Raw genomic sequence first — 14,221 nt, 5'->3', positions numbered from 1 at the left:
GGCGGGGGGATCGAACCCTTTGGCTTTTCCTTCCTGTGTGTTTTAGATGCCAAGTGGAAAGCGATAACTGGGCAAATTAAGAAAGCTGTGGAAGCCTATGAGCCGTGTGTAAAGGAAAATTGCAGCTGCCACCAAAGGTGAGAGACTGGTTTCCTTTCGACTGTGCAGGTCTCCGGACATGATGGAATACTCACTGACTGTGCAGGTCTCAGGAGGGAATGCTTGCGGCAGCACTGGTGAATTGGGGATAAACCAGGGAATATTTTGGCCCAAAAGTGTCACATCTGCAGCTATGGGTCACACACCTTGTTACCGCTTGCAGCTGAACGTACAGTGTGTTGGCATTTCATATAGACCACACAATAAACCATACACATAGCTGGTGGCATTTCTCTTAACAGCCCACTTCTGCCTTTTCACTCAGTGGGACTGGGGGGTTTGATACCTTTATCAGCATTTTTGTTTAAAGGAGGAGAGGGAATTTAGGAGTTACCATATTCTTCTGCCTTTAGGATTAGGATTTCAGATGCAAAAACACAGATACCCAACTTCAAGCCTCCTATTTAAAAGTATCAGATGTGCTCACTCATTTTGGGGTTTGAGTGCTATACTGGCTTTTAAAATCAGATGAGTCATGTTGAGCTACTCTTTGTACTCTCTGTTTGGAGTTTTTGATATTCATTGCTCTTGAAATATTGATGAGAGAAAGTCTCATCTAGCTGAGCCTTCCAGTCTTTCCTAAGTTCCAATCCATATACAGCCTAAAGACATATCCTAATCTTTAAGCATATACCCCACCAGCTCCTGCCCACCTTTGGGCAAAACACCTTCCCAAGTGGTTACAACCTCCAAAAATCTGCTGTGGATCATGACAGGCAATAGTGACATAGGGTGAGGATGGCTGTGAATGTGCCATGGCACTGTAACTCTCTTCCTGTTCTCAAGCTCATCCCGTTTGCATCCCTCCCAGACTGCTCATGCTGTTGTGGTCAGACTCTGCACAGTGGCAATTCCTGACACAGTTTTACTGCTCTCTATTAGATTAGGCAACAGCAGAATTCTGGAGATTAGAGGGGACCTCTTGAGATCATCGAGTCCAACCCCTCTGCTCAAGTAGGGTTGCCAGGACTGTGACCAGTCAGGTTTTGAATATCTCAACATTAATATGCCAAAGAAACTCCACATCCTCTCTCTGCAGCCCTTACCAGTGTTTGACCACTCACACAGTGGGATCACCCCGACACTGTTTTCTTAAACTGAAACATTGATGCAATGTCTACCTAAAAGCAAAGAATGTTTCCTTGGCTGTTACAATCTGACAGTGTTTATTACACGTTCCAAGCAGTTAGATCACAGGACTTTTAGAGTAATTTTATATAAATTGCATCCTCCTTCTGTGTTTTCTTATATGTTCATTAGGTTTGTGCTTCCATACTGTGTTCCTGGAACTCGCTGGTGGTGTGCAGAAGTCACAGGACATGTGCTGCATTGGCCTGTCCTCCTGGGCCAGCTTTCACTCACCCAGTGTTCCTGGGTGATGGTATTTCATGCAACTAGACTGTTACCTACATTTTTAATGTCTGCACAGTGCGACATTCTGTGAGGAATTTGGTCTTGGTGTGCTCCATCATTTACAGAGAGCCAGAGCACAAGGGCAAAGTGAGCTGGAGGGTTTTACCCAAAACATGCCTGGGTGTGTCAGGTACTTCTGTGAGAGAGTGACCAGAGTTGTCCTGTGCTGGGCTCTGTGTTCAGGCAAACAGCACATAGGTAAAAGTGTGAAGCTTGAACCTCTGAGGAACTTGCAAGACTTAAATTCTCACAGCAGAGCTCCTAGAAGCTACATGGAGCTTCTTTTAGCTAGAAGCCTGTTCTGCACACTGCAGTATTTCATGCACAGTATCCTCCCTGTGGTACATAATAGTGGCTGATGGTTTTGTTTCAGTGTCTGGAAGCAGGACCTGGCTCCTTTTCGAGGTGGCATTTCCAAGGAGACGATGGCAGATGTGGTGAGCCGGAAGCTCGGGACCCACTACCAAATAATTAAAAACAAACTGTATCGTGAGCAGGACTGCATGTTCCCTGCAAGGTAAGAGCTGTGCAGAGGATCTGCTCTCCCTAGCTGGGACAGAAGAGTGCTTCCAACACTGCCAAGCTGGCAGTTATTGGGTACAATGATATTTCAGAAGTCTGAATTCCTCATCAGAGCAGAAGCCCAGAAAATAAACTGTTAGGCTTATATGCATCAATAGGAAAATGTAATTGTTGCACTTCAGTGCACAAAAGGTTGGTTAGTTGTGGAATCCCACAGAAATTCAGGTCAGGCCAGATTTTATAGGATGTGTTGCCTCATTGGTGTCCATACTGTAGTGGGACTTGGAGGCTGCTCTAGGCAGTTCCCAGTTTGCATCATTGTATGCCTTAGGCTCACCATCTCTTCTGCCTCTGTGCAGAGAAAGGTCTGCAAGAGTCTGCAGGAGTCTGCTTCTTTATAGGTGTTTTGCCATGTGTCATTTCTCCACAGATGCAGTGGAGTTGAGCACTTCATTCTGGGCATCATCCAGCGCCTCCCTGACATGGAAATGGTGATCAATGTGCGAGACTACCCCCAGGTTCCCAAGTGGATGAAACCCATTATCCCAGTCTTCTCCTTCAGCAAGGTACACACACCTTCAAAAGCTGAGCATTTCCAAGATGTGCATGTCCTTCTTTCTCTTGGGAACATATTTTTAAGGATGGTTCTCTGCAGATTTTCTGTGTGTTGAAATTGCTTGCTCCTTCTTGCCCTTTGTTTCCTTTCGCTTCCAGTTTTCTGACAGACAGACCTGCAGATCAATTTGATAGATCAGCTTTTCCCCTCATTAGCTCCTCTTCCAGGTCAAAAACTGTACCTCTGCTGCAGTGGAATGATACACACCTGGGTGGGATATGTGCCAGTATTCCTCCCATTTGCTACAACACCTCTGTTAAAATTGTAGCCATACTTTATCAGCAATATTAAGGATTTTTGATCATGTCAGTGGTCATACAGTAATCTCATTTAATGTGAATATTTTAGTCCTTGTTTTGTGATGCCACAGATGGGTGTTTCTATAATCTTGTCACCTTCGCTGAACCCTTTTCTCTTGGATTCCCTTTTCCACCTGCAAATGTGCACACGTGTGCAGAGGTGCACACATGCATGGAGACAATTGCTCTTTGCTTCTCTGTTCTCAGACTCAAGAGCCCTCCTGCATGTTCTCCTACCTCTCCCACTGTTAAACCTGACTTGTAGCATAGTGTTTCATCCTTTTCAGCAAAATGCTCTTACACCTCAAGCTTTGGCTAATCTTACTTTGCCTTAGTGTATGCCCCAATCCTGCACTTTCATGACAAATCCTATTCTTGGCTGAAGTCCAGCAGGCAGTAAGATGCAAGGAGAAGCAATGAACTATTTGGTCTTGCTAGTTCAAACCCAGCTCTGCTTCTGCTAACGTGCATGATCTTACTCTGAACCTCAGTCTTCAGCTCATGCAATCTGAACCATAATGTGATCCATAACTATTGACTACTCCACAGCAGTCCTAAAACTGTCTCTAGATTTTCAGTACAGGCAATAACCACGTTTGCTGCTGGATGCAGCAGTAAAGCCAAGCTGTCTTGCTCTTTGGCCATTGAACAACCTTAACTTTAGCCAGCAGAACCCAAGTTTTTGCAAAGCAGGTTACAGGAGCTTAATCTTTGCAGCTGTGTTCATCATTCTGCCCCTGAGTGCCCTGCAAGACCCCGAAGAAGTTGAGCTCTGCACTCACTGTTGTCCAGTATTTGAACTGTTACCTCAGCCCGATCTTAATTGAAACCCAGTGACCCAGGCACCGCTCACATTTCAGCAGCCAGTGTTAGGAAGACTTCAGGGTGCTGGTCCCATGTGCTTTCTAAAGCTGAAAGTATAAGGGATTGAAATATTTTCCTGTTCTGCGTCTCAGAAAGTTGATCATGGAGCTGTCATGCTCTGTTACCAGTGCCTGGTTGTAGCAGGACTGAGAAGACAGAGAAGCCCACGCTCATTCATGTTGGAAGGGAGCTCAGAAGTCATCCAGTCCAGCACCTTTGCTCAGAGTAGGACCAGCTCTGGGCTGCATCCTGCTCAGATCTGAGCATCCCTGGGGACAGGTGGCTCTGCACTACAGGAAAGAGTGTGCCTCCCCCTAAGCTCTCCCATTAGGCAGTAGGAGATGGCATTTACATTCCCCCAAGCCTCTTCTTCCTATGCATGGACAAACCCATTCCTCAGCCCTGTTCATAAGTCATGTGCACTAACCTCCTAACTACCTCACTGGGCTTGGACTCTCCAGTACCTCCAGGTGACAAACAGATGGATAATTGTGTAGGAAGTTTTCTACTAGGGCAAGGAAGTTGACTATAGTCTGGTTTCATGGAAGGGTTTAATCTTAAGTGCTGATCTTCCCTCTGATAATATATGGGGACTTAAGCAACCAAACAGGAGTGAGGAACTGGAATTCTTACATGACCTGGATATTTGTTACAGTGAATTGTTAAGTGATCTCTAGGAAGTGTGAAATGAACTGAAGTGTTGGAAACCTTAATGTCAAAGTGTCTCTAAGTGCCTCTATCTCTGAGGAGGTAATAATGCCTCTTGACTTGTCATCAGAAGAAAACATTTGTAGCTACACATAGGCACAAGTCTTTAGAAAGGTGAGTTGAGCTCAGGTCTTTTGCTATTTACTAATCAACTGCCTCATGGATCTCTTTTGCTGTTTTCTACATGAAAGTTCTGTGTCATCACACTGCAAGACAAGGCCTTTTAAAAATCGTTGAAGCATTTCAGCATCGAGCTGTCTTCAGATGAACCCTGCCCAGGGAGGTTGTGGAGTCTCCCTCTGGAGACATTCCAAACCCACCTGGATGCGTTTCTGTATAACCTGCTCTAAGTGATCCTTCCACAGCAGGGGGGTTGGACTGGATGATCTCCAGAGGTCCCTTCCAACACTGATAATTCTGCCCAGCAAATGGTGACTGCAAAGCTCTTTTGGCCTCTTTTGGACACATGATGGAGAAAGCCAGCAGAGCTCCCAGAAGGAACATTTGTTACTGGTGGGCTCAGTCAATAAACCAAAGTAGATATTACTCTCATTGTTGCATTACTCTCCTTTTTCTCAAGACATCTGAATACAATGATATCATGTATCCTGCCTGGACATTTTGGGAAGGAGGACCAGCTGTTTGGCCAATTTACCCAACAGGTTTAGGGCGCTGGGACCTCATGAGAGAGGACCTCAGAAGGTATGTTTTGGGAATGGTTATGTGCGGGGGGAGGTTTCATGGAAGACAAAAATCTGCCTTGCACTGGGCTAGTGTTGATGTCCAAGACCATAAGTCACAAGCTGGCCTGTGATCTGTCCTGCTGCCTCACATGAACTACCTACAGCCTAACTGCTGTATGGGAATTCTCCATGGAAACCTTGGGTGATGTCACTGGAAGTTATAATTAGCTCCTCTGTTTGCAACCCTTTAGTAAGGAATGCAGAGGACAAACTATGCACATCCTTCATGCTGTCAGGGCCAGATTGCTATCGGGTTTGGGGAGAGCAGGTTTGTCAATAAAGTAGCAGTTATCTTTTGCCTGCAGAAATCTCCCCTGACATACAGAAATATTCTCCTTTCTTTTCAACTACTTCTCTAGGAGCTGTGTTTTTTTCACTGCAGGGATGATCCAGGATGTTTGTATAAGCTACTGGAAGGCTAAAGGAAAGCCTTCTTTAGATCTGCTTTTACTTGAGTGTCATTGTGCAATAGAAAAACCTGGAACCATTCCTAGGAACCAAGAGTCATTACTGGGCTAAACAGAAGACATTTCTGGCTGGGAGTCTTCCTTTTGGCAGGATCTTTTGACTTACTAGCAGAGCAAGGGGCTCCTTCCTATGGAGAGTGACAAAGCAAGTGTGCAACGAGTGAACACAGAAACAAAATAACAAAAACCACTTCTATGTAATTGACATCCAAATGCAAAGTTTAATCTTTTGCTCTTCAAAATCTGAAGATCCACGTGATTATTCATAGCTAATCTATGAATAAGCTACTATGTGTTGTAGTGTAATGGAGGTGCAAAGCATTTACTCATCCTTGTGTTTTTACTATAAGGAGATGCAAAGCTTGACCTGCACAGGTAGATCAGCTTGGGGTCAGGACCTGCATGTTCCACCAGGTGCAGCAGAAAAGCATGGCAGAGTTCCCTGAGAAGTGGTGAGGCAGGTGACTGCGCTGGCAGAAAAAAACCCCAGGTGAACAGCTATTTTGAAGGACTTCATTAGGTTTAAAATGGAAATGATTAGGAAAAACAATGAACTCTTGTGTTTTAAGTGCAAAACACTAGGTGGGTTTTTTGTTTCTTGATTGGCAGTTTTGTTTTGTAGTTGGAAATGACTGATTAGAAACTCTCTAGTTGTTTTTCACTATCCATATTCACTACAGCAAAATAAAGCCACAGCTCAAAAAGTGGATTCAAAGCTTAGACAAACTGTTAATACCCTTCAAGGTTTGGTGGGGAGCTGTGTGTAATACATTGTTTTGCCTGAAAGGTGTTCTGGAAAGTAGCCTATATTATGTTGCCTTAAACACAATATTTACAAGAAAACCTGTTTCATTGGTGCTTGGTGAGAGTTTTTTTGTATGCTATAATGAAGAAAGTGATTTTCATCAAAAATGAAGACTAGAAAAAGACACCATGCTGTGAAATCTGATGAGAGTGTTGTTTCATGGTTATATTAAATCACTTATTGCCATGTGTCAAAAATATTTTCAGATCTGCAGAAAAATGGCCATGGAAGAAAAAAATCTCTAAGGGATATTTCCGAGGATCCAGGTGAGCATTTTTTCCTGCAACAGAAAATTCTACCAACAGGGGCTATGACAGCTCTCTGTATATAGAAATTTCCATGTCTCCTAGACCTAAACCCTAATTAAGAGTGTATTTTCCAAAAGTAAGGAAAGTAAAACATGTTGTACAGCATTGCACTATTAGTTATTCTCCACAAGAACTGCCATTTGCAACTAGTTTATTATAATCACCTAATATTGGAAACAGAAGTTGTGATGGATTTGCCACATTATTTCTTAATGACTAAAACTGTCACCTCAGGAGCCCGCTTGTTTTGTTCTGTGAAGGGAACTGCAGGTGCTTGATACAAATTTAAAGATTTAATATTGCTGTTCATGCTTCCTGCCAATGTGAATGCTTTATTTGCTGTGCAAGTGCACCACACTGAATGAAAAGTATTCTGGCCTTAAGTTACCTGAGTGGCGGGGGATAAGAGAAGATTTTTTTTTGGCCTCTCTCCAGTGACAGTTTGAAACAATGTTAAACCCTATACTTTGTTTCTTCCCCTTCCCCAATAGGGAAGGATTTAATGGCTTTCCCGGTAGGCTCAGCAGCTGACGAGGAATGTGTCTCGGGGATGTCATAACCTTGTTTATCAGCAGTGTTTTAAAGCCCTGTCAGAGGGCTGAAGATGCTGAGCATCTTTTAACTTTCTCTAAGGTGGGAGTTAAAGCATTTGGCACTCATCAGGATAAAGGCAGCAGGATTTGTCCTGGGAATTGTTTAAATAATACTGTTAAATATATAGTCAGTCAAATAATTTTGGTACCCATAACTCATTCTCCTCTGTTAATATACCCTTGGCCAGAAATATACTGTGGTACACACTTCACAGTGTTTTGGGGGCACACAGGGAGGTCAGCCTCAGAAAGAAGCAGTGCCTCGAGTCCTGTAGCCTGTTAGCTGTGTTGAGTCATGAGGATTGGCAATTAGTGACAGCATTTCTTTTTCAGAACAAGCCCTGAGAGAGATCCCCTCATCCTGCTGTCCCGAGAAAACCCAGAACTTGTTGATGCTGAGTACACTAAAAACCAGGCTTGGAAATCTGAAAAGGTGTGTGGGTGTTTGTCTGTCTTCTGAGTGTGAAGGCCAGAAAGGGTGGCATTGCAGGATGGCTTTGATGGGAGAGAAACATCTTGTTGGAGAGTTGTGGGTGATCCTTTAGAGTGGGGGAGGTTTGTAGTTCCCTTGATGGCCGCACCTCTCTGACAGATGAAAGGAAGGAGTCTCTAGAGCCTGGCAGGCCAAACACTTTTCTTCCTTCCACGCTTGTTGTTCAAGGAAAGGAGAACACTTAAGAAGACGAATCTCTGCCAATCTCCTCCTCTCCCACAACAAAATTGGCCAACCCATAGCCTTCTTGTCTCTGAGCTGCCTCTGTGGTGTTGTCAGTCTTCAAACCTTTTTCTGTTTGCTCCATTTCTTGATCCTATTGTGGATAACTTTCTGATAACTGTTGCTGATAACTTTTTAGTTTCTTACTTAGTCTGCAGTCCAGCTCTCTCCAGACAGTCTTGGCTAATCCAGTTACACTTGGCTTCACACAGTCCATTGTCCCAAGCTGTTTTCTACTCTGTAGCTGCCAACAAAACATTATCATTTAATGTGTTTGTGCTGGCATTCACTTACAGGCAGTGTGTAATTTACTGAGCTTTTTTTCATGTTTGAAGGGCTGGGAATTCTTTATGATCCTTCTAACAGCCCACCAGAGAAGGTTTTCTCAGAAGTGGGAATGGAAGCTTTTGACACCTTACCTTTGTTTCTAAGTGAGAATGAAAACAAGTTAAATCACCATTTGAAGCTTACTGTTTTGTTTTGTTTTGTTTTGTTTTGTTTTTAAATTCTCTTTATTTTAAGGACACCTTAGGAAAGCCTCCTGCAAAGGAAATTCCACTGGTTGATCACTGCAAATACAAGTAAGAGTTTTGATTAGTAAAGCTGTTCAAGGGCTGTGGGTTAGTCTTTCCTGGCATGGTGTAGGGTCTCATTTTATTTTAAGGTCTAATTCAACAACCAGCCTCATGCAGATATGAAAACTTATGAGCAGATGAAAATTTGGGAGCTTAGCATGACAAATGCTGCCATTGGGTGTATGTAGTAAAAGAGAGAACGTGAAATCTGATTGAGCAGACTCAGTATTAATTAATACTTTTTATGTTGTTTAGGAGAATGTGGTTTTGATTTACAAAGGTTTTTATTCTTTAACTACTTAATGAGGGTTTTTTGGTGTAACACTCTCACAGGTTTCTATGTGCAATATAAACTCTTAGTGTGTATGCACTTGTGTGTCAGATGTTTTGCTTTTTCTTCTGCTAGTTGTGATTCTGCCAGCCAGAATCTGCTGATATAAGAGCTCAGTCATTTGGCTGAATCTGTGTTTTTGTGCAAATGTGATTGACTTGTCTCATTTTGTATTTCACTAGACTGAAGCACAGATTTCTCCCTTCTGTTACACATACACTGCCCAACTCTGGTGCTCCCCAGCCCATCATATGGTTTAGGCTGAGACCTTCTCACACACTTTTGCTGCAGCCCAGGGTGGTAGGGTCAACATGAACTTTTGTTTGGTCCTTTCAGTGTAGGTGTTACAGCAGGCTGAGGTCATGGATGGTGGGAGCTGTGTTTGGAATTGGACAGAGGCATTTTCTTGCTACATTCTTGTTACATCTCTACATTATTTGCTGAGTTCCTTATACAGTGAGCTGCTCGTGCCTGCCTTGAGATCCTAGGTAGTACAAAGGATGCAAAGTGATTTCAGATTTACTCCTTGTTAATTGCTACTGAACTAAGTTTAGCTGTAATTCCCATCTTGCTCAAAATATATATAATATATAAGCTCCGTCTTGCCCAAAATAGTTTCATTAAAGGAAGAACTCTCTTCCCCCAGCCCAAAATGTTTGACTTCAAAGATCAGTTATGTTCTGGGGAGGTTTACCCGTAGGAAAAATAGCTTTCCATATAATAGGAGAAATGTGGGTTTGATAAAGAAAACAAGTAAGCAAACAAACATCCCTATGAGATACAGTTTGCTAAGAGAAATATCCCCTTGCCACAGTCAAGCCCACTTTACTAACTTGGCAGAAAATACTGAAAACAAAATTGTGGATTCTTTGTTATCTGCGAAGTCCATCTGTTGTGTAATGGCCCATTCAACCTCCTAGGGTTGCATTCCCAAGTTAATATCCAACAATTACATTCAGATTAAAGCAGAATCCCAGAGGAAAAAATAACCTGAGATAGATGTGGCAAAGCACAACAGTGAACAGAAAAGCTTCACTGCAAGGCAAGAGGGAATTGGGAAAAATTTCCTTGTGGTTGACAAAGCCTCTGGGTGACCCCATAGGGTTGCAGAATCCATGTTGTGACCTTCCATGCCTTGCTGGCAATTGTCCATGAGGCCTTGTTGGTTTGTCACAGGGAGGTGCTTTTATCAAAGGTAAAGCCTCACACCTTGAATTTCTCACTGAGTTTTGACAGACAGCAGAATCTCAACTTCAGCTCGCCTTTCCTGTGAGCAGCTTCAGATAAATACCTTTCCTCTGTTTGAGTGACCTGCTCAGCTGCTGCCTGCCAGGGAAGGTTCACTGCTGCTTGGAGACCAGCACACCTTAGTGCACTTCCTGACACAAGGTGTGTAATCAGGTGCCTCTCTTTGCTCCCCCTGTTAAAGGTACCTGTTTAATTTCCGGGGAGTGGCGGCCAGTTTCCGCCTGAAGCACCTTTTCCTCTGCGGCTCGCTCGTCTTCCACGTCGGAGAGGAGTGGTTGGAGTTCTTCTACCCGCAGCTGAAGCCTTGGGTCCACTACATCCCAGTGCGGTCAGACCTCTCTGATGTCAGGTGTGGGGCCTGAGGCTGCTCCCTGGAGCATTCCATACCATGGGGAAGCCTTTGGGAAGGGAGGATGGTTTGTGTTAGGCCATGAAGTGCCTCCACTCCGAGGCGTCAGGCAAAGACTCTTGGAGGTCATGACCTTTTCATCACTGCCCCCAAAGAATCCTTTGTGGCTGTTACTTGGGGATTACAGTTTCACTGGAGTAAGTCTTTCACTCTCACTGAAATCAGCAGGCACTAGACACTTAAATTTGCAAGTGGGCAGCAGAGATAAGGGGGAGGAAGAACTTATCAGTGGGCCAAAAATGTGTTAGCTCCCAGATTTCAGGATGTTGTCCAGAACTGATGTGAAACAATCAAGAAGAGAAGTTTCTTCTGTGGTCTGAGGTGAGCAGCACCTTCACTCACTTGTAGACTCTTAACCTCACCCTGCCCAACAATTTAGCCAAGGGGTGATGTTCTCCACTGAGCCAGTTGTTTCATAGATTTTTTTTTGTGTGTGTCTTCATTTTAGGGAGCTGTTGCAGTTTGTAAAGGAAAATGATGCCATAGCACAAGAAATTTCAGAGAGGTAAGCAGCATGTCCTTCCTGGCTATTAGGCAATCTTCTTCCAAAACATTTTCTTACACTGCTTTTGAAGAGGTTGCCCATCAAAGACAACCCAGTCTTAGGAGGGTGCAGTATAACTGATCTTCTGCAGTGACAGCAGGAGGGCTGGAGCAGTGATAGCAAGCAGAGGGAAGCAGTGGGCAGGATGCTGTGTTTAGCTCTTTGGCTCACATGTGACCCATGTCAGGAACCCCATGGAAAGCTGGCAGAGGTTGGGAGCTTTCGTCTCAGTATGAGACAAGCTGGCTCCTGGGAGCTGTATCTGCACTGTAACCATTATCTATCCAGGCTGGTCTGAAGCAGCATGCATCAGAGCTGTTCTAGCTGCATGTGATAAGTGAAATCTGATGTTTATTATCCCAGATAGCAAATACCATCCTGAGGATAGCAAAAGCACTGCAACGTCAGAGCTGTGAGCATGAATGAAAATTGTGAAATTAAAACAGACAGTACAGAGCAGTGCATGTTTCTCATTTGAAACAAGGAAGTGTGAAAGTTGATATACATCCAAACCAAAACTAATGACTCTTGTAGGAACTGGGAAACAGGCCTGACTGTGCCTTGTGTGTCTCTAGGGGACGTCAGTTCATCACTGAGCACTTGGACATGGAGGACATCTCTTGCTACTGGGAGCATCTGCTGTCTGAATATTCCCAAATCTTGACTTACAAAGTGAAAAGGAGGAAGAGCTACAGCGAGATCACTTCTGGACAGCTGAAAACAGAACTGTAGAGACTTCTCTGTTTTTCTCTTTGGCTCAAACTGATCACTGTGGAAATCTGAAGATCAGTATTAACTTATTTCTTGCTCTCTCAGACTTACCTTTCACAGCAGAACTACAGAGAAGTCAGCAGTAGGCTGACTTGGATAGTGTTTCCAGGCACTGGGGCCTGGTTATATTGTCACCACAAGAATGTTAAGCAGCATATTGGATTAAGGTTATTCAGTGGGGTGGTCAGTCATGCCTAGAGGAGGGATGCTAGCATTTAGGACTTAGTTACTACCTGTCTCAAAATGATCCTAAGTCCCATTCAGTCGATGAGGAGCCTTACTGGAATTTTTACCAAAGGTCATGGCAAAGGACACAGACTGTGAGCTGCACTCAGCTAGTAAATACTTGTCCCTTTGTTTGGCAAATGTTTTCTCAGCTGGGTGATAGCACTTGGGGTATTAGGTTTTCTCTGACAGAAGCAGAAATGGGGATTTGGGGGTTACATTTCTGGATAGCTTAGAGTTTATCTTTATGTTGGGTTTTAGAGGTTGATGGTAAGGTTTTGACATGCCCTTGAAAGGGTAACTGATCCTTGCAGAGTACCCTACCTACCTCACAGGGCATCAGCATGTGCTGGTGATGGGGCCATCATCAGTGATGTGCTTGGCAGCTGAGACAGAGATGGTTCATCCTCCAGCAGATGAGCTGGGTGCCTGCACAGCCCTGCACAACTGAGCCCCTGCTAATTATCCCTCACCAGCTGCCTGGCCAGACATCCTGGGATGTCATCCTTAGGAACCCAGAGAAAGTATTCACAGAGGTAGATTCAGCACTTCCTTTTTCCAGAAGTGCAGAATCTGCTCTGGTCCCCTTCTGTAATCCTTCCAGGATTATTTTGGGTTGTTTTGGTTTGGGGTTTTTTTAGGGTTTGGTTTGGTTTTTTTTTTTGAGACTGATAATACATCTGCTCACTTCAGTACTTGCTTTTCTTCCCCACAGCTGTGCCACTTCTTTTTTCATCTCCTTCAGCCTGCTGGTTGAGGGAATATCTTCAGTCACACAGTAGCAGCTACTGCTCACATTACCCATTTTGGGTTGGTCACGGGCTGTTTGTGCTTGCTGTGTTTATGCCCACCACAGCCTCTGTGGTGCAGAAGGACTGCAATTCCTGAAATGCTCTGTGCCCCCTAAGATGAGAGGCTGAGAGGCAGCAGCATCTTCTCTGGCACCCAGACAGGAAGAGTGTGGGATGGCAGGAGGGACACAGGAGCCTCCCAGGGGAGCACCCCTGTCAGTAAAGCAGCCTCAAGGCTGAGAGAGCAGCACATTATAATGGAATAGGATGATAGCAACAGCTCTCAGGCCCCTCTGCAGTCAGTGTGGATCAGGGAAGAAGGAAATTGCATGGAACAATAATATTTAAGTGCATGTGTGCCCTCACAGAGGCCATCCAGCCGTGGTACAGGGACACAGCCACTGGCCCTATTGATCAAGTGCTGGTTGCTGGGACAGTGTGTTGGTTTTGGGACCAGTGCTGGGGTTATCCCATCCAGCAAACAGAATGGGGCATTAAAAGAACCTGGTTTCCCAGGAAAACCGTGCCAGAGTGGAAAGGGTTTTCTGGTTTTCTGTTTTTAGCCAATGGAGAGACAGCTCTCCAAGAAACTGAACAGCCCTCTATGATATTTTAAAACCATTTGTAACAAAGTATTTTTTAGAATAAAACAAACGAAAATGAAGTTTTGCTGACTGCATGTTTCTTCATCAGAAGAGTAATAAGAGATCTATGGAGCCCCAGCTTTTCCACCTGTAGATCTTGCAATGAGACTTGATTGTTGCAGCTTAGGTGGCCCTTGGCCAAAGAGATGGTTCGCAGGACTGGGGGAAGAATCCCGGGAATTCAAGTCCCATGGGTTAAAATATGCACAGGCTCGGTGGGAAGGCCCAGGCACCTCCCCTGGTGGGGAGCTTTCCCTGCTTTGGTGAAAGGAGGATTCACAACAGAGGGAGTTGTTTTAGGGAAGGCAATGAGAGGCACATTCTCGCCGCGCAGCATATGCGTCTTCAAAGCCCGGGGGCTGCTCCCCCTCTGTCCTATGCAAACCGGGCATCACAGCCCCCAAAACTCCTCTCTCGCGGGGAGAACAAACCTGGCCCTGCACAGACGGGCAATTATTTGGAGTCATTAAT

General features: G+C 44.5%; 1 protein-coding gene across 1 annotated transcript; it reads left to right on the top strand.

Annotated features, from left to right (window-relative positions):
- Positions 1-25: 25 nt before the first annotated feature.
- Positions 26-13,770, top strand: POGLUT1 (protein O-glucosyltransferase 1). The gene is made up of 10 exons (XM_014307574.2): positions 26-137; positions 1,946-2,089; positions 2,525-2,660; positions 5,162-5,283; positions 6,803-6,862; positions 7,831-7,930; positions 8,735-8,793; positions 10,548-10,715; positions 11,224-11,280; positions 11,895-13,770. The coding sequence occupies exons 2-10, from the start codon at positions 1,998-2,000 to the stop codon at positions 12,049-12,051; spliced, it is 951 nt and encodes a 316-aa protein (XP_014163049.1). The 5' UTR covers positions 26-137; positions 1,946-1,997; the 3' UTR covers positions 12,052-13,770.
- Positions 13,771-14,221: the final 451 nt, after the last annotated feature.

The sequence above is a fragment of the Geospiza fortis genome, unplaced genomic scaffold (assembly GCF_000277835.1).
Source record: "Geospiza fortis unplaced genomic scaffold, GeoFor_1.0 scaffold72, whole genome shotgun sequence".
In the NCBI taxonomy this organism is placed as follows: domain Eukaryota; kingdom Metazoa; phylum Chordata; class Aves; order Passeriformes; family Thraupidae; genus Geospiza; species Geospiza fortis.
This window is presented reverse-complemented; position numbering and strand designations above follow the sequence as displayed.

Coding starts and splice junctions, on each gene's coding strand:
- POGLUT1 (XM_014307574.2), top strand. CDS start 1,998: ATGGCAGATGTGGTGAGCCGGAAGCTCGGGACCCACTACCAAATAATT. Junction 2,661..5,161: donor CAGTCTTCTCCTTCAGCAAG/GTACACACACCT, acceptor CTTTTTCTCAAG/ACATCTGAATACAATGATAT. Junction 11,281..11,894: donor GCACAAGAAATTTCAGAGAG/GTAAGCAGCATG, acceptor GTGTGTCTCTAG/GGGACGTCAGTTCATCACTG.